This window comes from Moschus berezovskii, chromosome 17, assembly GCF_049115385.1.
Source record: "Moschus berezovskii isolate FMDL1 chromosome 17, NW_MosBer_1.0, whole genome shotgun sequence".
Taxonomy (NCBI): domain Eukaryota; kingdom Metazoa; phylum Chordata; class Mammalia; order Artiodactyla; family Moschidae; genus Moschus; species Moschus berezovskii.
The window spans coordinates 60,103,255-60,126,977 of NC_142476.1; the positions used below are offsets into that span (position 1 = coordinate 60,103,255).

General features: G+C 43.3%; 1 protein-coding gene across 1 annotated transcript in view; it reads left to right on the top strand.

Moving 5' to 3' along the window:
* Positions 1 to 23,723, top strand: part of DRC8 (dynein regulatory complex subunit 8) — a 135,946-nt gene that overhangs the window by 34,109 nt on the left and 78,114 nt on the right. Inside the window, exon 3 of the mRNA XM_055419733.2 lies at positions 5,331 to 5,415. Coding sequence (XP_055275708.2) covers positions 5,331 to 5,415 — 85 coding nt within the window. The remainder of the gene's footprint in view (positions 1 to 5,330; positions 5,416 to 23,723) is intronic.

Sequence of the window (23,723 nt, forward strand, 5' to 3'; positions counted from 1 at the left end):
AAGTATCGAGAAATCACATTTTTGAGATAAGGAAGGGCCAGTTTGTAGATGTGATTTAGGAGGCTGAATGCTTTTCTATTTTTTTTGAAAGAACTTGGGAATCATCGAAGGATTTTAAACCAGGAAGTCATGTGAACAAATTTTTGTTTTAGATAATCCTAGCACAGTCCACATTATTTATTCAAATAAATAAAATTTTATTTAAATAAAATAAAATTTATTTTTGGCTGTGCTGGGTCGTTGCTGCTGCTCAGATTTTTCTCTAGTTTGGCCAGCAGGGACTACTCTTTGTTGCAGTGCTCAGGCTTATTTATCACTGTGGTGGCTTCTCTTGTGGAGAAAAGGCTCTGGGGCTCTCGGGCTTTGGTAGTTGTCCATGTTGGCTCAGTAGTGGTATCCAGGCTCTAGAGCACAGGCTTGTGGTGCACAGTCTTAGTTGCTCTGCGGCATGTGGGATCTTCCTAGACCAGGGATCGAACCCATGTCTCCTGCATTGGCACGCAGAGTCTTTACCACTGAGCCACAGGGAAGCCTAAGTTTGTTTTCTACATCTGTAACACTATTTCTGTTTTGTAGATAAGTTCATTTGTACCCTTTTAAAATTTCTATTGTTTTTAAAAACATATTTATTCTGGCTGTGCTAGGTCTTCATTGCTGCACGTGGGCTCAGGCTTTCTCCAGTTGTGGTGAGCATGGGCTACTCCTTGTTGAGGTCTGCCAGCTTCTCATTGTGGTGGCCTCTCTTGTGGACCACAGGCTCTAGGCATGTGGGCTTCAGTAGTTGTAGCACATGGGTTCAGTAGTTGTGGCACATGGGCTTAGCTGCACCACAGCCTGTGAGATCTTCCCGGATTAGGGATTGAACCCATGTTCCCTGAATTAGCAGGTGTATTCTTAACCACTAGACCCCCAGGGGAGCCCTGTACCCTTTTTTTAGATTCCACATATAAGTGATATCATATGGTATTTGTCTTTCTCTGTCTGACTTACTTTACTCCTATGACAATCTGTAGGTCCATCCATGTGACAAATAGCATTATTTCTTTATTTTTTATGGCTGAGCAATATTCCACTGTATATATGTATATCACATCACCTTAAACCAACTGTCTGTTGATGGGCACTTGGATTGTTTCCATGCCTTGGCTATTGTAAATGGTCCTGCCATGAACGTTGGGGTGCACGTATCTGTTCAAATTGTGATTTTTCTCTGGATATGTGCCCAGGGGTGAGGTTGCTGGATCATGTGGTACCTCTATTTTTAGTTTTCTAAGAAACCTCTGTATTGTTTTCCACAGTGGCAGTACCAATTTACATTTCCTCACCCTCTCCAGCATTTACTGTTTGTAGATTTTTGGATGGTGGCCATTCTGACTGGTGCTTATTTGTTTTATATATAGTAGTTTGCGTCTCAGTCTTATTCTCCTATTTCACCTCTCACTCCTTTCCCACTGATAACCACTAGTTAGTAGTTTGCTCTCTGTATCTGTGAGTCTGTTTTTGTCAAACACACACCCTTTGATTGAAAAATATAACTTTAGAAAATTTTGTGATGTAGTACAAGTGTTTTTTAAAAAATATTTTTTATTTATTTATTTGGCTACTTCTGGTCTCAGTTGCAGCATGTGGAATCTAGTTCCCTACACCAGGAATGAAACCTGGGCCCCCTGCATTGGGAACTCAGAATCTTATCAGCTGACCACCAGCTGTTGAAGTCCCTGCAAATAGTTTTTTAATCCAGTTGAACTTTCTCATATCATTATTTAAAAATTATGGTGTAGATTTAATTTATATAACATGTTATGTGTTGTTAGAGCCAGGCAGCAAGCTTGGCTGCTACTGAAAGGTCGTATCATAAGTGGAAGGGTAGAATTAGCTAGTGTATATGAAGATAAGGATTATGGGCTGTTTCCTAGAGCCACAAGCCCCCTCAGTCCCAACACTGTGTTCCTTGGGATGTGGAACACAAACTACTCCACTAGCTCCATGGGTTCTTTGTCCATTTGTCCATGGTGATCAGTGGTGCTTTTGATTTCTGTTTTCTGAAATAGGAGTGTATGAGGTAAATCACTTTCATGGCAAGCATGGAGCACTGGGTGCTTGATATTTGTGTGCTTGCTACCTGTGTAGACCAAGGGGCTTGTTGTCAGAGCCTGTTCTGCTTTGAGTCTCCTGCTGGGAATCACTGCAATAGATTCTTTCAGCTGCCTAACTTTGCCAGATCTAACTTTGATCTGGCCACACTGAGAGATGAGAGGATCAGTGTTTCCAGATGCTCTTGTAATCCTTTCACATCATACCTGTGTCCAGTGGGTGAGGATTCCTGAGTTATGGAAGTTCCAAATGTCAATTAAAGCATTATTTATTCCTGACAGATGACGATTGGAAAAAGGAGATTTCATGATCCAGTAAATTTGGAAAATGCTGCATTAATTTCTTTAGAACATCTCAAATACTTTAATATGCTAATATTCATGATAAATCCCCAAGAGGAGAACATAATATTGTGAGTCTGTTTTTGTCAAAAATACCCCCTTTAAATGCGTTTCTCAGGCATTTTTGATCATTGAAGCCTTTTACTGAGAAACACATTGAGGAATGAGTATGAAACAGAACCCATTTTAGAAAACTTCAGTTCAGTTCAGTTGCTTAGTCATGTCTGACTCTTTGCGACCCCATGGACTGCAGCATGCCAGGCCTCCCTGTCCATCACCAACTCCCAGAGCTTGCTCAGACCCACGTCCAATGAGTCGGTAATGCCATCCAACCATCTCATCCTCTGTTGTCCCCTTCTCTTCCTGTCTTCAATCTTTCCCAGCATCAGGGTCCTTTCCAATAAGTGAGTTCTTCACAACAATATTAATTAGAGGTTGTTAAAAGTTAGTAATTGTTGGGCATAGGAATGGAAGAATACTGCTTTAGACTTGTTAGTAATACCTATTTCAGAACACAAGTCAGCATTGTATTTACTGGTAAAGGACTAGTATTCTAATCTATCAAATAATAACGTTTTTAAAGAGCAAAGATTATCATTATCATTTTATGAATTCAATTTGTTTTGGTAGTTCTGGCCAGTGTCCTAAATCATGAAAGAAAAATAAGAAAGTATGCATTTTGGAAAGAAGAGACCAAATGAATTATAAGAAAATACAAAGTAACCAACTGAAAAGGGATTATAAAAAGTTTGGGGAAATAGATGGATATAAGATCAATAGCAAATTTTTAAAAAATTAATATTTACCGCTACTTCTAGAAATTTCAAGGCTTCCAAAAAGATTCCTTCACAATATCCAAAATCCATAAAATACTGAGGTGTAATCTTCTTGGAGAATTTGTGTGTGGCTTGTATAAGGAAAGCCATAATGCATAACCTTTAATTTAGAGATATAAAAGGGACTATATAGCTAATATAGATCTCTAAGATGTGAAAACTATTTTAAAATGTTCATTCTTTCTCAATGTATAGCTTCATTGCAGTAGCAATCCCAGTGGTGTTTTATTTGGAATTTCTAGATTTTATTTGAATTTCTGAATTTCATTTGGAAGACTTACACTGGTGAGTATATTAATGAATATTCCTAAGAAGAAGACCAGAAACAGTGATAATATTAATAAGTGAAATGGGATGGCAATGACATAACAGTAGAAATGCAGTTCAGAATGGAATCAGTAGAATAGACAATGGAAGTAGTCTCCATCACATAAAGGACTATAACACATTGTAAAGTAGGAGGAAAGGATTCAAGTGCTTAGTAAATTAAAAATTATTAAAATCAGATTAGAAGTTAATCTTTCACTTTGAATCATGCCAAAATAACTTTCAGATGGATTAAAAAGTTTATTTTTAAATTGTAGAAGAAAATAGAATTGAGTTGGCCAAACCTGTAGAAAAAGGATAATTTTCTCTCTCTTTTGGTGGTCCTTTCAAAGGCTATGTTTCTAAATTTTAAAGGATAAGAAATCTCAACAGGTGTTACTAAAATAAAAATAAAAAGTAACGTACTTTTAAAAGGTAATCTTAAATTTAAAAAGCAAATATCTGTTTTGTGTAATGACAGTATTATAACCAGTGAGATTTTTCCCAAGTTACTGTTAGAAATAGTAAGAATGTACCCACTATCTAACACAAATTCAACTGCATTCAACTTATCGTATTTCAGTGAGATAATAAGACAGAAGCACAAAGATGAATTGGGCAGAATGGTTCACTTAAGAATTAATGTATTTAACAACAAAAAAATTTAGAAACTACCTATATGTCTACAGTCAGGGAGCTGGTTTAATAAATTATGATAAAGTTCTATAATGGATTATCGGCCACTAAAAATGATAATATAATAAATATTTTTTGAGAAAGAAAAGATGCTCACAATTTACTGTTGAGTGAAACATTAGATTAGAGGGCAGCATTAAGAGTAGTTAACTCTGCATGTTAGGATTTGAAGTAATTTTTACTTGGTCTCAACTTTTTTTTTTTGTCTTCAGTAATCACGTGTGATTTTGATGATCATAAGGGAGATGGAACTGTTTTCATTTTAGGAAGACAAATGCAAACAGCTGACATGGAAAATTGTTTTCAGTAATTCTTTAAATTGTTTTCAGTAATTCTTTCAGTAAGAATTAAGTAAGAATTTCAGTAAGTCTTTATTATTTAAAGAACTCATACAAATTGTTAAGAAAAAAAATGGAAGATCCCAGTAGGGGTGAGCAGAGAACCTGAACAGACTATTCAAAACATGGAAAACAGAGGTGATAAACAAGCATTAAGGATCACTATTCAGATTTACTTGTAAGCAAGGAACTGTACATTTAAATAATGAGATAACATTTATTTGCTTATCAAACTAGCAGTTTGCCACCATGTTATTATAATAAATTAATAATTAATAAATAACAATAAACTGTTACATCCCTTTTAGAGTTTACAATTGAAGGTTATGTTGCAACCTGGAAAAATAGAGCATCTGAATGAAATAGAAGAAAGAATGGTTGTTCACATCCCACAACTAAGCCCAAATGCAACCAAATAAAGTAATTAAAGAAATAAATTTAAAAATAAATCTAAGAATAGAGAAACAAACAAAAAGAATATTGGAAAGGGGAAGGGGGAAATAAATTGCAGATATTGTAACGTTTCACTCTTAAAGACTTCAGCATGCCTCTCCTAAGAATAAAGACGTTTTCCTACATAACTCCCCTCCCCGCCAAAAAAGAAGACTAGGGAAGTGTTCTGCGTGTTCTTCCTTATTAATAATTTCTAGTTGTTGAATTTTTTTGTTTTGAATTTAAAATTAGAGTAAAATAATATTTATTTACTTTTTCTTTTGCAGAGGTAGCTGTAGCAGAATTTCACAAAAAAATCAAAGAAGCTTTTGAAGTGTTTGACCATGAGTCAAATAATACAGTGGATGTGAGGTTTGGAGATGTTTCCTTCTAATTCTAAATTGCTGACATAACTCGTGAAATAGAAGATGGTTCATTTCTCTTTCTACATTCTTTGAATTTATTATGCTAAAGTATTTATGTTTCTGTGCTCGGCAAAAGGTCTTTTCTAGCTGCTGTTTTGAATCAGTACTGTTTCTTATTCTTCATAATCTAGTGGAAAGACTATATATCCACATTGCCTATTCTAATCTATAGACTAAATTCTGTAAATGAGACAAACTTTTATACTATAGCTTTAGTGCTGGACACACAGTTGGCACTCAGTAAATATTTGTTGAGTGAATGAACAGAGTTTACTTTTAGAATACATAGATACTGGGTATTCACTGGTGGCCTAGAGGTTAGAATTCTGAACTTTCACTGCCATGGTCTGGGTTCATTTCCTGGATGGGGAATTGAAATCCCACAAGCAGCGCAGCAAAAAAACAAAACAAAACCAAAAACCATAGATATGTATTATCAAGCATAAATAGGATATTACAGAGAAGGATTAATAATTCTCAAACATGATACACTCCTCAAGTAAAATAACCAAAAGGACATAAAAAGATGAGGAAAAAAAACACAAATACTGGTAGATTTAGAATAGAGGACAGGAGACAAAGAATAGTTTGAAAAAAAGAGGCAAAAGATAGAGGAGATTATGCATGTTGTAGAATCTGTACCACACATGTACATCAAAGAAAGGTAATGAAATCATCCTTCCAGGAGGCCAAACTGATTGAGAAATATATGATGGGATCACAATCTCAAGTTAGAACTCAGTATGGAGGCCAGCACAACAGTGGGAAATGATTTTTAAATGGTTTTGGCAAGAACCATTTGATGTTTATAAACCAGTCCCATCACTTTCAGACTGGTCAGAGGACTAAATGCTTTAAATCTGAGCTAGACTGATGAACAATATGAGTATGACTGATTGTAGCTACAGTCATCCCTCAGTATCCACAAGGTATATGGTTTCCTTTTAAATGGTTCCAAGACACCCGCTTCCACCCTCCTCCCCTCCACCCCACCCTTCATGGACTTCACAGGATAGTCTTCTGCTTTGAGGGGAGGCTTCCAAAAAGTAGCAGTGAAGAGAAAATCTTCCAAATCCCTTAGAGCAGTGATGCCCACCATTTTTTGGTAAAAGGGCCAGTTCAGGGGACATAAACATACTTATGAGGAGGACATGACAACCCACTCCAGTATTCTTGCCTGGAGAATCCCTTGGACAGAGGAGCCTGGTGGGCCACAGTCCATGGGCTCACAGAGAGTCAGACACGACTAAAGCGACAGAGCGTGCATGCAAACATGCTCATGGGCTTCCCTGGTGGCTCAGCTAGTAAAGAACCAGTGTACCAGTGCAGGAGATGCAAGAGACTTGGGTTCTATCCCTGGGTTGAGAAGATCCCCTGGAAAAGGAAATGGCGACACACCCTGTGGGTCCTTCCAGCGCCAAACGTGGGATCCCCTCTCTCCCTTTCCCTTCTCCCGCCCTGTAGCGCTCCAAGACGGAAGCCAGAGATTGAGGGGAGCCTCGGTCTTGGCAAGAGAGCCTCCGGGGATTAGCCCTTCCAGGGGTCTAGGTCCGAAGGAGCAAACCCCAAAGAAGAGGTGAGCGGACCGCCCGCCCCACAGCCTCCCTCGTCTGGAGGGAGACACTCAGACGCAGCGGGGGTTCTGTCAAGGCAGTTCCGTTTTATTGGTGTAAGCTTCTGGTATATAAAGGCAAGCGCAGGGTTTTTGAAAGAGGCTTTCCAATCACATTAAAGGGGAGGTGTTCAGGAGCCAATCAGAATTTTTTGTGGTTATCTGGGGCCGTGCCCTCCTGACATCTGTCAGGCGCCATCTTGTTGTGAGCACATGTAAGGCGCCCTATATATCCCCCCCCCTTTTTTTTTTTTGTTAGGGGGAAGGAGCCATCAGGGGCCACCCTCATGGCCTCGCTGGAGACTCAGGGACTGTGCCTGTCTTAGGTTGTACCCCTCTGGGGCTCTTACCCGTCATTGGCTACCCAGTCAAGCATAGGCTCTTGCGGCTTGAGACGTGGCTGAAGGTCTTTTGGAGGGCTGGCTGGACTTAGGCTCTGTGGCGAGGGGCTTGGCACTAGACCCACCGGGTATTGAGGTTCTTGGGCCTTTGTGTCCTTGGCTCGTTGGGGCAGCTGGAGTGTCCCCCACCTTAGGCTTGTAGCCTAAAGGAGGCAGACGGTCGCCAGGGGTCTTTTGGGATTTTGGGTCTGTCCCCTGTACTTGAGCGAGGAGGATGGTCTTCACTTGTTCCTGGGAAATGGTCGGAATCCGCTCCTGTAGGAACTTTTGGAAAAGGTTGACAAGACAGGGTCCAACCAAAAGAAATATAACAATGATCATTATTGGTCCCAGGATGGAGAGCAGCCAGGGGGACTTATTAAACCAAGCCTCGAACCAGTTTTTCTGTGCCTCTTTCCTTCTTTCTCCTGGCTAACCCTTCTCTAACCTTAGCCATAGATTCTTTTATTACTCCCGTGTGGTCAGCATAAAAGCAGCATTCTTCTCTTAGCACGGCACATAGCCCCCCCTGTTGGAGGAACAACAAATCAAGTCCTCTTCTATTTTGGAGTACTACCTCGGATAGGGGAGGGATCTTTCTAGATGACTAATAGAGGTCTCTGATCACTGACCTAGAGCCAGACATCTTGGAATGTGAAGTCAAGTGGGCCTTAGAAAGCATCACTACGAACAAAGCTAGTGGTGGTGATGGAATTCCAGTTGAGCTATTTCAAGTCTTGAAAGATGATGCTGTGAAAGTGCTGCACTCAATATGCCAGCAGATTTGGAAAACTCAGCAGTGGCCACAGGACTGGAAGAGGTCAGTCTTCATTCCAATCCCAAAGAAAGGCAATGCCAAAGAATGCTCAAACTACCGCACAATTGCACTCATCTCACACGCTAGTAAAGTCATGCTCAAAATTCTCCAAGCCAGGCTTCAGCAGTATGTAAACCGTGAACTCCCAGATGTTCAAGCAGGTTTTAGAAAAGGCAGAGGCACCAGAGATCAAATTGCCAACATCCGCTGGATCATGGAGAAAGCAAGAGAGTTTCAGAAAAACATCTATTTCTGCTTCATTGACTATGCCAAAGCCTTTGACTGTGTGGATCACAATAAACTGTGGAACATTCTGAAAGAGATGGGAATCCCAGACCACCTGACCTGCCTCTTGAGAAACCTGTATGCAGGTCAGGAAGCAACAGTTAGAACCGGTCATGGAACAACAGACTGGTTCCAAATAGGAAAAGGAGTGCGTCAAGGTTGTATATTGTCACCTTGCTTATTTAACTTATATGCAGAGTACATCATGAGGAACGCTGGGCTGGAAGAAGCACAAGCTGGAATCAAGATTTCCGGGAGAAATATCAATAACCTCAGATATGCAGATGACACTACCCTTATGGCAGAAAGTGAAGAGGAACTCAAAAGCCTCTTGATGAAAGTGAAAGAGGAGAGTGAAAAGGTTGGCTTGAAGCTCAACATTCAGAAAACAAAGATCATGGCATCTGGTCCCATCACTTCATGGGAAATAGATGGAAAAACAGTGGAAACAGTGTCAGACTTTGTTTTTTTGGGCTCCAAAATCACTGCAGATGCTGATTGCAGCCATGAAATTAAAAGACGCTTGCTCCTTGGAAGGAAAGTTATGACCAACCTTGATAGTATATTAAAAAGCAGAGACATTACTTTGCCGACCAAGGTCCGTCTAGTCAAGGCAATGGTTTTTCCCGTGGTCATGTATGGATGTGAGAGTTGGACTGTGAAGAAAGCTGATCGCCGAAGAATCGATGCTTTTGAACTGTGGTGTTGGAGAAGACTCTTGAGAGTCCCTTATACTGCAAGGAGATCCAACCAGTCCATTCTAAAGGAGATCAATCCTGGATGTTCATTGGAGGGACTGATGCTAAAGCTGAAACTGCAATACTTTGGCCACCTCATGCGACGAGTTGACTCACTGGAAAAGACTCTGATGCTGGGAAAGGTTGGGGGCGGGAGGAGAAGGGGACAACGGAGAATGAGATGGCTGGATGGCATCACCGACTCTGTGGACATGAGTTTGAGTGTACTCCGGGAGTTGGTGATGGACAGGGAGGCCTGGCGTGCTGTGATTCATGGGGTCGCGGAGAGTCGGACACGACTGAGAGACTGAACTGAACTGATTCTTTCTAGATCTTCATCGACGGCTGCCCTCAGGGAGGTCATGCCTGTTTGTTGATTGACCAGGGAGGCTATGCCGGTCCCGGCCCCAGTTACTCCCAAGCTGAACAGAGTGGCAATAGTTAGTGCAGTGATGGCCTCTCTCTTACGTCTCCTGCCCGTACCTCTACTCCAATGAGAATACATGGTTTCTTCTGAGTGGTAGAGGATGCGGGGAATCAGTCACTCGGATGCAGAACTCTTTAGAGACGTTAAAGACGGAGGTTGAGAGGCACGGAGTGAGGCCCGTTTTGGTGCACACCCACCACCCGCTGTCTTTCGGGACAAGCCATTTTGAGCCATCATTCCAACTAGGGAAGCTACTTATGGAGGCACATAAACCTTGTCTATCCCGTGGCACCTTTCCTAGGCAGGTCCCGCTGCCGCTCACATGCTGCAGGGTCAGGCCGACTCTGCGGTCCCCCCACGAACACTGAGAGGGGCTTGTATCAGATGATATCTCATAGGTGATGTTTAGTCCTATAGCTTCATAAAATGGTGGCTTTATATCATAACATAACCAGCAGGAGGCTGTGAGGTTAGGGTTGGTAGCATTAAGGGTCTCATACATAGTGCGCATCAGCTTCCACAAGGGGTCCTCGGAGGCCTGTGACCTTTGGGGTTGGGAAGGACTCCTAGCAGGTGTCTCCGCCCTGGGTGGTTGGGTGGATCTGGTGACCTCCCCAGGGCTTTGGGGTCTTATAGTCTTATTGGAGGTGCCCTTGTCACCTGGGCTTTTGGTAGGGGCTGCTGCTGCTGCTGCTAAGTCACTTCAGTCGTGTCTGACTCTGTGTGACCCCATAGACGGCAGCCCACCAGGCTCCCCCGTCCCTGGGTAGGGGCAGGAGGCGCTAATACCTTATTTGGACCTATAGGAGCTGTATTGTTCTGTGCCTCCTTGATAACCTGTTTAATGGTTAAGAATGGGTAAAGGCCGGGCCAATTCACGTGAAGCTGAAAACCCCAAGTTAATCCAGATTTCCAGTGCTTTTCTGCTTTAGCCCATTCCTGGTTAAACTGTACTCGCACCTGGGATACCCTGTATCTGGGGTCGGGGATGGTGAATTTAACTAAATCTCTGTTTCCGACATTCCATTTTCGGGGCCCATCACAAGAGGTCACACAACTCCAGTCCTTGCAATAAAAACTTTCCATGCCACCGCAGGTTTCCCAGTTACTTCGTATGTTGCCAGGACAAGCCCAGAACCCTACTGTCCATTTCCCGTTGACCCTAACTGATGCTTCCCAGCTACGGTCGTTACCTCCTATCCCCTGTCTGGATCCGAAGAGTTCCCTGATGTCAAAATATAAGTCTGGCCACCATGTAGAGAGTGGGGCTGTGTGGGTAGTCTCGTTAAGTGTTTTACCCGTCTGTCCATCAGTCAGGATCCATGTCTGTTCCCAAGGTTTATGAGGATTGGCTCTTGCGTGGTCTCCTCTCCAGTCGTTGAGCAGGGTCAGGACCAGTAGCCATTTCACCATCATTATTTAGATTTAGCAGTGGGTGGTAATAGGGTTTTGGGGATAATGAGTTTAGTAGGAGTTAAATTGTTTTTAAGTATATGAGTATGTTGGAGTAGAAGGCTGGGAATGTTTGTCTCAGGCGAAGAGGATATAGGCAAGAATCAAAGTGAAGAAGCCTATTTGGGTATCAGTGTAGAGGAGGAAGGTGCCTTGTAACCAGAAATTGGTAATTGCTTGAGTAGAGGAGATAAAGTCTGTGATAGGAGTTGCCAATTGGAGGTCTTGGAGCAAGTCTGTCAGGAGAAGTTTAAGGCTGGCTAAGGTTAGAGACCTGAACTGGTAGGGAAGTAAGAACGAAGGAACAGTAACAGCTGCCTAGGAGTATACAAGCCAGTAAATAGAAGAAGCCTAAAAGGAAGCGTTGAAATGGCGACCAGTCGCTGGGGGGGGCAACAGAAATTAAGCCAACAGCAAACAATAGGGCCAGCAAGGATGGCAAGGATAAAGGAGCTAGGTCCCAACTGAGCATTACTCAACTTCAGCAGTAGGGGTCACTGGTAGATAGGTGTTGGCCTCTTCCATGGGCAATCTGAAAAAGAGAGAATACCGCCTCATGAACTTTTTATTGTTCTTGGGCTGAATGTTTATTATCTCCAGGATGGTCAAGATATTTAAGATTTCAGGCTGGCACCCAGATTGGGTTGGTTTCTCCTATGGGATAGATGCATCCGAATCCTCTCCTGGTGGTTAGCAGCGGATTGGGTCCCCTCCATTGTCCCGTGAGGGGATCCTTCCATCTTACTACCACCTCTGGCCTTGGCTTCTGGCCGGTCCAATGTTTTTGGAAGGCTGTGAGTGGCTCATTTTTTGAAAAATTTAAAATATTTAAGGTAAAAAGGGCCATTCCTAGCTGCTGGTGGGGGTTTATTCCCCCTTTTTGTTTTTGTAATTGAGTTTTTAATATTCTGTTTTGTCGTTCTATGATTGCCTGTCCCTGAGGGTTGTAGGGGATCCCTGTGGTATGTTGAATATTCCATTGTTTGAAGAATTCTTGTAATTATTTGCTAATAAAGCATGGTCCATTGTCAATTTTTATCTGTATTGGTAGCCCCAAAGTGGCAAAACATTGAAGGAAATGACTCTTAGCGTGTTGTGCCTTTTCTCTGACGTGAGCTGTGGCCCAACATGCGTGGGAGTAGGTGTCAATTGAGACAAAAATGTATGTAAGTTTGCCAAAGGGGGGGTAGTGTGTGACATCCGTCTGCCAGAGAGTGTTGGGCCTCATTCCTCTGGGATTGACTCCTGCTGATTGTAGAGGGGGGACCTGGAGGAAGGGGATGCATGATCGTCAGGTATGTATGATTCTTTTTAGGTCTTTGATAGGGACCTGAGGGAATCTTTGATGTAGTCCTTTCCAATTAACATGGGTAAGATCATGGAATTTTTGGGCCTGTTGAACAGTGTATGTATTAGCAGAGGTGGTTTGGTCGGCCATTGAGTTTCCTAAAGAAAGAATCCCTGGTAGGGCTTGATGGCCTCGGAGATGATGTAGGTAGAGGGGTTGGTTCCTAGCTTGGAGAAGGGAGCGGGCTTGCATCATAAGGGGGGTAATAGGATTATCATCAAGCCGAATATAAGAATCAATAAGCCCAGGGAGGAGGTTTTTTACATAGAGGCTATCAGTGAATAGATTCATAGCTTCAGGAACCTTGGAAAGTGCAAGAAGGACAGCGAATAGCTCTTTGTATTGCGCTGACCCTTCACAGGGTGAATAATGTCTATGGGGGGTTGTCTTTAAGTTGGTAAAGACAATTACTGCTGCTCCCTGTTTTCCCCCATCAGTGAAGACATTAGTAGCATTTAAGATAGGTTTAAAGGGGAATAATTGGGGAGCCTTCCATGGCAGCCGAGAGAAAGAGGCTACCCATTTATGGGGCCCATAGTGGCAATCGACCTTTCCTAGGAAACCTTCTAGGGCCAGGGTTATTCTTTTATTATTTCTTTGAGCCCATTGGAAATCTGCCATCCTATATGGTACAACAATCTTGTCAGGATCCTGGGCGAAGCATCTAAGAGCTGTATTTCTGCCCCTTTGGATTAAGTCGGCCATTTGATCTAGATGAGTATAGACCCGAGGGGCTCCTCTCAAGGAGATATGTATCCATTGAAGGGGCTTGTCTTTTTGTATCAATGTGGCTAGGAGTGTCTCGGGAGAGGTTAGCACCCATAGTTGAAGCTCTTGGGTGGGATCAAATCTGGAGAGTTGGACGGCATCAAGGGCTTGTTGGACCTTCTGGAGGATCGCCTCATGGGGGGGCAAGAGGGTTATCGTGTCATGAGGGAGTTTACCTCGAAGGAGGTCAAAGAGTGGCATTAACTCGCCAGTGGATATGAAGAGCCAAGGTCATAACCAGTTAATCTCTCCCAACAGGCTTTGGAGTTCTGTCAGGGAGTAGGATTTTTTGATTGCTATTTGAGGTTTTAATGGGGAAACGGCCTCTAGGGTAAGTTGAGAGCCCAAAACCCTAAAGGGAGGCACATATTGAATTTTGTCGGGGGAGATTATGAGTTGCCCTCTGGTGAGGCACCCAAGCAGTAACTCGGATGCCTGCAAGAGTTCCGGGGCACTGGGCATGCCAAGGATGATGTCGTCCATGTACAAATATAATAAAACGCTTGGCAGTTGTCGAACGGGTTGTATTAGATTTGATACAAATTGTTGGCAGAAAGAAGGACTATTGGCCATACCCTGGGGCAAAACAACCCATTCATACCGTTCATCAGGGCCCTCAAAGTTGGTGGAGGGTACCGAGAAGGCAAATTTTTCAGTCTTTAGGGTTCAAGGGTATTGAGAAAAATCCTTAATGTCTATCACTAAAAGGTGTAAACCAGTGGGAATGGCTGGGACCCAGGGCATTCCCCTTAAGGGGGTTCCCTGTACTTTCATTCTTTCATTAACCTTTCTGAGGTCTTGCAAGAGGCGCCATTTCCCAGAGGCCTTTGTGATAACAAAGACGGGGGTATTCCAGGGACTGTTAGATGGCCGGATATGTCCCAATTTAAGTTGTTCCTCTACTAAAGATTGTAATGCCTGGAGTTTGGGAAGGGGAAGTGGCCACTGCTCCACCCATATAGGGGGTCCCGGTGTCCAAACGATAGGGGGCGCCAAGGGAGCAGTGGCCTTTAGGATTGGCGGTGAGGCTTCCATCGAGTCAGTGGTTCTCCCTTCTTTATCTTTTCAAATTCTGGATCCCCCCAGTAGTTGGGGATTCCGGGAGGTTGGAATTGCTGTTGATATTCTTCTTCATCTAACAAATCTTGGTAAAAACCCCGATAGTCAGTGGTTATATAGGCGTCGGCTTGCCCTAGAATGTCTTGCCCTAATAGGTTGGCATTGAGTCCTGTGGCAATTAGGGGCTTGACTAGGCCCTCAGAGCCATCAGGATCCTCCTCTTTGAGCCAATTGGAGGACTCCTTGGAGGATGTAACGCCCCCGACACCCGCTAGTTGAGGTCCCTCCGCCATGGGCCACGTGGGAGGAACCTCTTCTTGCCTCAGTATAGTTCTGTCTGCCCCGGTGTCTACTAGACATCTGAATCTTTTTCCTCCTATTGTTATATCCATTTTTGGTCTCAGCCCTGGTACTATAGGGACAGTCGATTTGATTTCTTGCCTGGTAGGTCGGGGCTTATTAATGCCCATTAGTTGGTAAGGGGGCCTTCTGGTAGAATTGCACCCGGGGAAGGGTTTTTCTAATTTATCAGACATCTCTTGGGAGAGTTCAGTAACCTCAGGCTGGCATACCCCGGGAGGAGGGCTTGGGGCTTCGCCTTGGGATGACGGGGCTGGGGAGTGCCCCTCACTTAGTTTAAAGGCTTCCCGTCTTTATCAAATCTGCACCTACAATCTATTCTCCAGTGGTATCCCTTTTTACAACGTGGACAGGGGGTTGTAGGTGGTCCTCTATTTCCAATTCTCCCCGGCCTCAGGGGGCAGTCCTTTTTAAAGTGCCCTTCCTTTTCACATTGGTAACAGCATCTGCCTTTATTCTCCTTTTGGGTCCCTTCTGAGCCTGAGCTTTGAGTGGTTGTCACTTTGTTAAGAGCCCAGGACAAAGCATTGGTCAGAGCCTTAGTTTGAGCCTCTAGGGCTGCCACCATTGTTTGCGCCTGGTGATGGTGTGTTCCGATATCTTTGGTGGCTATTACCCAACGTTCCATTGACCTATCTATTTGCCCAGCACAAGCCAACTTATGGTCTGAATTCATTCCTTCCCATACCAACATTTTAATGAATTGGTCTCTCGAAGGGCCTGGGGGGAACTTTCTTTGCATGCTCTTTTCTACTCTGTCGATAAAGGTGGGGAGGTCTTCATTATTTTTCTGGGTGATCCCTGATATTACGGGCTCACTGGGACCCTCCTCTAACTTTTTCCAGGTGGCTAGGCAAATGGTCCGAACTTGATCCGTGTATGGGGCCGGTATGGCGGCTTGTTGTATACCTGTACTCCATTGATCGGCCGTGCCAGATAACATTCCAAATGTTATGGGGATAACAGGATTGGCGGCCTGGTTCCTCTCAGCTTGAGTATGGCATTCCTCCTTAAAAAAGGCACACCATTTAATGTACTGGTTACTAGGAAGGACCGCTTTACATAACATTTTCCAATCCTGTGTCATACAGGGTTGATGGGCTAGGCCCTGGAGAATGGTCTCTGCCCATGGGGAGTTGGGGCCATCTTCTGCTACTGCCTTTTTGAGCTCTTTGAGATCGTTTGGTTCCCAGGGGTACCAAGCTGCTGGTCGATTGCCGCCAGGGTTTACATTAACAGGGAAGGCTTGTATTGAATTTGTAAAAGGTGGTGGCCTTCCCCAAGGGTCCTCTGGGTAGGTTTTTATTCTCCAAGGGGATTCTCCTACCGGATGGGGCTGGGCATCATTGACCTCCTTTTTGTTGGTGGGCATCAGTGGAGGGTAGAGGTGGGACTTAGGAATCTCAGGCTTGGGCACGCTAGGTGGGTTTTCACCATTATTGGGTTTATCTTCCCCCCATATTGGTGGCCATAGGTTATTATTTATGGTGATGTCCTTTTCTCTCTCCTCATTGCCCGGGGTCAGCTGTTCTTTCTCAAATTGTTCCCATTGTTCATCACAATCAGGTGTAGAAGCTCCTTCTCCATTGGGGGATTTAGATTCAGTAGAGAAACAACTCTTAAGGGCAGTAATGGTGGGGTAGAACCCTAGGGGTGGGTCTTTCCCGTCTTGTATTTCCCTCTTTCTTGCTAGGACATGTATTCTGTCCCAAGTATCCCAGGAGAATAGGTTGGCTGAGTCTACCCATGGGGCCAACCGGGTGATAGTTCCCCAGACCTTAATGGCCTGGGTGTCAGAAATTTCTAGTCCCCTACTTTTGAGCATATATTGTAGGGCCTTAAGGGCAGGTTCATCTGTCTTGCTTATGGAGTTCCCCATGATTCAAGAGAGACCGCGGATAGTTAGAAAGGTTGCCAGGGATATCCACCGAAAAAGCCTCACGGGGTGCGGTGGCGGCCTGTATCTTGGGATTGTGGTATGCTTTAACAATGGTGTGCCTGAACTTTGCACGGAAATTTGCTTCTGGGAGGCGGGCGCCCTGATGGCTTCTGGCCCGTTCCGTGACCTCCTTATCCTATCATGGGAGTCTTCTAGTGGCAGGCGCCCTAGTGGCTCTTAAGTGCCCGACTTGTGCCCACAGGGTGGTATTGGCCTTGCCCCTGGCAATGAAAGGGAAGGAGGGCGTTCACCCGATTGGGCTCCCGTTACTAGACCACCAACTCGGAGAGCCTTCAGTCATCCCCCAGGGAGTGCCCTGGGCAGGAAACCTCAGTTGCTCCACCGAATGATTGCCATTCACTGAACTCCTTAGAAAGAAGGAGAAGAAGAAATGGGAGGAGAGAAAAATGAAGAAAGGATGAAAATGTGAAGAAGTAGGGTCAGTTGCTGTACTCACCCCTGGAGGTTTCTTTTCAACCTGCAAACACTTACCTTGGGGTTGTGGTCCTCAGTGGGACCGCTGCACTGAAGCTGGAGGGCTGTCTCATCGTCTCTCTTTCAAGACTGTGCAGTGGGGGTGGCTCTCACCGAGAAGATCCGAGTCACAACACCAGATGTGGGTCCTTCCAGCGCCAAACGTGGGATCCCGTCTCTCCCTTCTCCTGCCCTGTAGCGCTCCAAGACGGAAGCCAGAGATTGAGGGGAGCCTCGGTCTCGGCAAGAGAGCCTCCCGGGATTAGCCGCTCTGGGGGTCTAGGTCCGAAGGAGCAAGCCCCAAAGAAGAGGTGAGCGGACCGCCCGCCCCACAGCCTCCCTCGCCCAGAGAGAGACACTCAGACACAGCGGGGGTTCTGTCAAGGCAGTTCCGTTTTATTGGTGTAAGCTTCTCCTATATATAGGCAAGTGTGGGGTTTTTGAAAGAGGCTTTCCAATCACATTAAAGCACGCAAGGGGAGGTGTTCAGGAGCCAATCAGAATTTTTTGTGGTTATCTGGAGCCGCGTCCTCCTGACATCTATCAGGCGCCATCTTGTTGTGAGCACATGTAAGGCGCCCTATAACACCCCAGTATTCTTGCCTGGGTAATCCCATGGACAGAGGAGCCTGGCAGGCTACAGTCCATGGGGCCACAAAGAGTTGGACACAACTGAGCGCACACGTACACACACAAACATGCTTAGGGGATGAATCTTTGTTCCCACTCAGAATTAAAATAATTGTACTGAGACCCAGCGGGAAAGTATATGTTCTTACTTAAATTGTCTACTTTATAAACGAAAGAAAGTTATTAGGAAAATTGGCAGAGTTTTTAGCACTGAAATATCCAAGTGGTAGCAACATGGATGAATGCAGTTTCTAGTCTTTATTCCTTCTGCTAATTTGTATAGCACTTTAAAGTTTACAGTGAGCATTCTCATGCTGCCAGTATCGTTACTCTCTGCTTTTTATAAATCAGCCAGGAAGCACAGTGACTTGCCAAAGATGGAATAACAGGATAACGACACAGTCGAAACTCAGATTAGTTTCTTCTGTTTGGGGCAGCTGTGCCTCAGCCCTGGAAGAGGCTCAGGGGACGTGGTGCTGAAATAAAGTCTGGTCCTGCTTTTCCTAGCTTTAGCAGGCTCTTCTATTTGTGAAAACAGTTAATCTTGCTAGAATTTATTTTGGCTTATGGTTAAAAGTGAAGGTCTAAATAGACTCTCCTTTTCCAAATTACTAAATTGTTCCATTTATTTATCTCTTGAATTATTCGATTCTTTTTATAATATACTACATTTTCTATAATTGGGTCTGATTTGGGCTACGTATTTTGACCTATTGCCTTACCTCACCATCATACACTAGTGTTAGTCGCTGAGTCATGTCCAACTCTGCGACCCTGTGGTTTGTAGCCCACCAGGCTCCTCTGTCCATGGAATTCTGGAGTGGGTTGCCATTCCCTTCTACAAGGGATCTTCCAATCTGGGGATCAAACCCTGGTCTCCTGCATTGCAGGCAGATTCTTTACCGTCTGAACCACCAAGGAAGCCATACTAGGACAACCTTTTTGTTAATTGCTCTCAATTTATATAATATGCTTCACTATCTGATAGAACTAGTCTCTTCATTACTTTTCTTTTTGAGCATTTTAATTAAGAATTGAAGGCAGGGGACTTCCCTGGTGGTCCAGTGGTTAAGACTTCGCCTTCCAGTGTGGGTTCGATTCATGGTTGGGGAGTTAAAATCCCACCGGCCTCGCAGCCCAAAAACCAAAACATAAAAACAGAAGCAATATTGTAACAAATTCAATAAAGACTTTAAAAAAAAAAAAGAATTGAAGGCAGTATTCTGTGTAGATTGGGTAAAGAGGTGTCTGAATGGAGTAAGAGTTCCAGAGACAGTCGAAAGAGCTTGGTTTGGAAGAGAGTTGTTCCTTGAGAGACCTACTGGGCTTTTGACTATTTCTGCCCTCTCGTGTGCTTGATCCTTCAGTGATGCTCTTTCTCTTGAAGGGCAGACCAGCACCCCTTACCTCCGCTTTGCATGAATTGAAAACTTTAATTTGAAATTTTATTACTTTAGGTGGAATGGAGGTGTGGTATTGTGACCGCCTGGCATCCAGTAGGTTTTGTTTTGTTTTTGTTTTTTTTCATCACTGTGTAAAACATTATTAAATGAGCTCCTGCTGCTTTCCTCCTGGCTCTGAGGGACAAGCTGGGGACTGGAATCAGACTTTCTGAGTTCATTCCTAGCTTTGTCATTCTAACTTATTTACTTATTACTTATTTACTCACTCTAACTTATTTGAAAGTGAAAGTGAAGTCGCTCAGTCGTGTCCACGACTCTTTGCGACCCCACGGACTGTAGCCTACCAGGCTTCTCCGTCCATGGGATTTTCCAGGCAAGAATACTGGAGTGAGTTGCCATTTCCTTCTCCAGGGGATCTTCCCAACCCAGGGATCGAAGAGTAACTTATTTACTCTTATTTAAATAAGAGTTGGAGAAGACTCTTGAGAGTCCCTTATACTGCAAGGAGATCCAGCCAGTCCATTCTAAAGGAGATCAATCCTGGATGTTCATTGGAGGGACTGATGCTAAAGCTGAAACTGCAATACTTTGGCCACCTCATGCGACACGTTGACTCATTGGAAAAGACTCTGATGCTGGGAAAGGTTGGGGGCGGGAGGAGAAGGGGACGACGGAGAATGAGATGGCTGGATGGCATCACCGACTCTGTGGACATGAGTTTGAGTGTACTCCGGGAGTTGGTGATGGACAGGGAGGCCTGGCGTGCTGTGATTCATGGGGTCGCGGAGAGTCGGACACGACTGAGCGACTAAACTGAACTGAACTGAACTTATTTACTCTTTCTGTGCCTTGGTTTTTACATTTGCCACATAGGACTGATGTAAGTTAGAAGGTCTCAAAATGGTTTGGAGAACCCTGTGTATCCCTAGGATTCTTTCAGGAGTCTGTGAAATCAAAGCTATTCTTGTAATAAATCTGAGACAGTATTTGCTATTTTCATTCTCATTTTTCACAAGTGTACATTGGAGGTTTTTCAAAAGCTGCTTGTGTGATATTGCAACAGATTGAAGGCAGAGCCAGATAGGAGAATCCAGCTGTCTTCTGTTAAGCCAGACGTTAAAGCAGACATGTAAAACACTACCATTCTTCTAATTAAATTTATTTTTTATTTTGGAAAATAAGTTATTTTTCACACACAAGAAATATTTATGTAAGCAAATATGGGACTTCCCCAGTGGCTCAGCAATGAAGAATCCACCTGCAATGCAGGAAAAGCAGGTTCAGTCCCCGGGTCAGGAAGATCTCCTGGAGGAGGAAATGGGAACCCACTTAGTATTCTTCCTGGGGGAATCCCAAGGACAGAGGAATCTGGTGGGCTACAGTCCATGGGGTCACAAAGAATCAGACACAACTGAAGCCACTGAGCACATATAATGAGTTTATTGTTATTTCTATGAATTTGACCGCAAGGGGATCCAACCAGTCTATCCTAAAGGAATCAGTCCTGAATATTCATTGGAAGGTGAATGATGCTGAAGCTGAAACTCTAATACTTTGGCCATCTGATTCGAAGAATTGACTCACTGGAAAAGACCCTGATGCTGGGAAAGATTGAAGGCAGGAGAAGGGGATGACAGAGGATGAGATGGTTGGATGGCATCACTGACTCGATGGACATGAGCTTGGACTTGATGGACATGAGTTTGAGCAAGTTCAGGGAGTTGGTGATGGATAGGGGAGCCTGATGTGCTGCAGTCCATGGGGTCGCAAAGAGTTGGATGTGACTGAGTAACTGAACTGAACTGGATGAATAATAAACATTTTTAAACTTTGAGGTTTAATTTTTAATATTAAATATAACTCACATAAACAAAAGCTCTTTGTGGGTCTGAATAAGTTTTAAGAGTGTTAAAGGGGTTCTGAGACCAAAAAGTTTGAGAACCACTGTTGTCAGTGGACATTTCTAAAGCTCTTAGAACAATATTAACTAAGAACAAATTAGTTTGGGATTTAAAGCTTAGAACAATATTAGCTCATATTATTATTCTACTCTATATTCTTAAAGTAAATAATTGAGACTTGTTTTTCCTCTATTTAATCTGGATTAGCAATGTTATATTGTATTCTCCTAAGAGCAGCCATGAAATTAAAAGACGCTTACTCCTTGGAAGGAAAGTTATGACCAACCTTGATAATATATTAAAAAGCAGAGACATTACTTTGCCAACAAAGGTCCGTCTAGTCAAGGCTATGGTTTTTCCCGTGGTCATGTATGGATGTGAGAGTTGGACTGTGAAGAAAGCTGATTGCCGAAGAATTGATACTTTTGAACTGTGGTGCTGGAGAAGACTCTTGAGAGTCCCTTGTACCGCAAGGAGATCCAACCAGTCCATTCCAAGGGAGATCGATCCTGGGTGTTCATTGGAAGGACTGATGCTAAAGCTGAGACTGCAATACTTTGGCCACCTCATGTGACGAGTTGACTCACTGGAAAAGACTCTGATGCTGGGAAGGGTTGGGGGCGGGATGAGAAGGGGACGAAAGAGAATGAGATGGCTGGATGGCATCACCGACTCTGTGGACTTGAGTCTGAGTGAACTCCGGGAGTTGGTGATGGACAGGGAGGCCTGGCGTGCTGTGATTCATGGGGTCGCAGAGAGTCGGACACGACTGAGCGACTGAACTGAACTGAAGAACATTTTACTTATATCTGTGTGTTCTGTTTGGATCTTTTCAGTTCTGAAGCAGTTTGTTTTATTTTCCATTTTCCTTGTGAAATAGTTTTTGAAGGTTGCATCTTGAAAAACGTCATGGCAGGTTTTTAGTAGTATCAATTAGGGGGTTTTTATTTTGCCTCATACAAACATAGACCATTATACATTTTGACTTACATACATTTTCCTGCTCTGTGTTCAGATTCCAATCAGAAGTATGACTGAAAATTAAATTTTTGACTAGATAATATATAAGGTAAAGAATATATAGTGATAGGTAGACTTTCACTTGGCTCTCTGGTTCCCCTTTCTAAAGGCAAGATTCATTATAATTTTCTCTAGTACTTCCAGAGATAGTCCATGCAAGTACAGATGTGTATATATGTGTGTATATTTTTTATTGTGATAAATATACGTAACAAAATTTACCATTTTAACCATTTTTAAGTGTGTGTGGGTGTGTTTTCAGTCGCTCAGTCGTGTCTGACTTTTTGCGACCCCATGGACTATAGCCCATCAGGCTCCTCTGTCCATGGAATTCTCCAGGCAAGAATGCTAGAGTGGGGAGTGGGTTGCCATTCCCTTCTCCAGGGGATCTTCCCAACCCAGGGATCAAACTCAGGTCTCACTCATTGCAGGGAGATTCTTTACTGTCTGAGCCACTAGGAAAGCTCTTTTAAGTGTATAGTTCAGTGGTATTGAGTGTATTTACATTATTTCCATCCATCTTCAGGACTTTTTTATTTTCCCAAACTGAAACTCCATACCCTTTAAACAGCACCTCCCCATTCTGTTCTCCTTAGTTTCTGGCAACCTGGCAACCACCATTCTACTTTGTGTCTCTATGAGTTTGACTATACTAGGTACCTCACTGTGTCTGGTTTATTTGACTTAGCATAATGTCTTCAGGGTTATTCCTTACTGTAACTTGTATCAGAATTCCATCCCTTAAGACTGAATAATATTCCACTGTGTGTATATAACACACTTTGTTTATTCAGCTCTCTGTCCACGGACATTTGGTTTGTTTCCACCTTTTGGCTGTTTGAATAATGCAAATTTTATGCAGTCCAGCAACCCCAGATAACCTTTTGCTAATGCAGAGAATCTCTTTTTCATTGCTATTATCTCAACTTAGCATGAGTCTCTGGGGCTAACAACACCCAGTATTCATCTATTTTACTGATAAGGAGACTTAAGTTTCTTAAGCAACTGGCAAGAACATTGAGTGTATTAGATCTTGTCTAAAATTCAATAAGTATATGATAAGAACTTTTTTGTAATGATTTAGAAATAACTCTTAAGAGGATTGGAGGTGCCATAAATATTACTTCTACTTCTTCACTTTTAATACAATTTTTGAAGAGAAGTTAATACAGCATTTCACAGTTCATCTTTATCAGGTTGTAAAAGTGTGAGCAATATAGAGAAATTGCATGGACAGTTTCCCCAAGCAATTATTGTCAGAGAAAGCTTGGGGTCACTCAAAGAGCTTTTGAAAAACTGCATAGGTAAATGGATCTGCATTTGTGGCTTGGAAAAGTATTTTATAAATACAGGAATGGGATTGTTAGACCCACAGACCTGTTGATAGGGGGTGAATTTTTATAATTTTATTCATACAGTGATAATTCACATGCATGAATAAAATGAATGATGAAATAAAACTACACAAGTAACTTGGATAAATTTGAAAAATGTTAAGTTTAAAATATTACAGAAGAAAGTGAAAATTATGATGAAGGAGGAAACAGAACAGGTTCCATCTTGAAAGCAGGACTCCATCTTGTGTCGGACTGTGGACTTTGAGCTATATGTCCAGTATCTATGGAAACGACATACCAATTGGA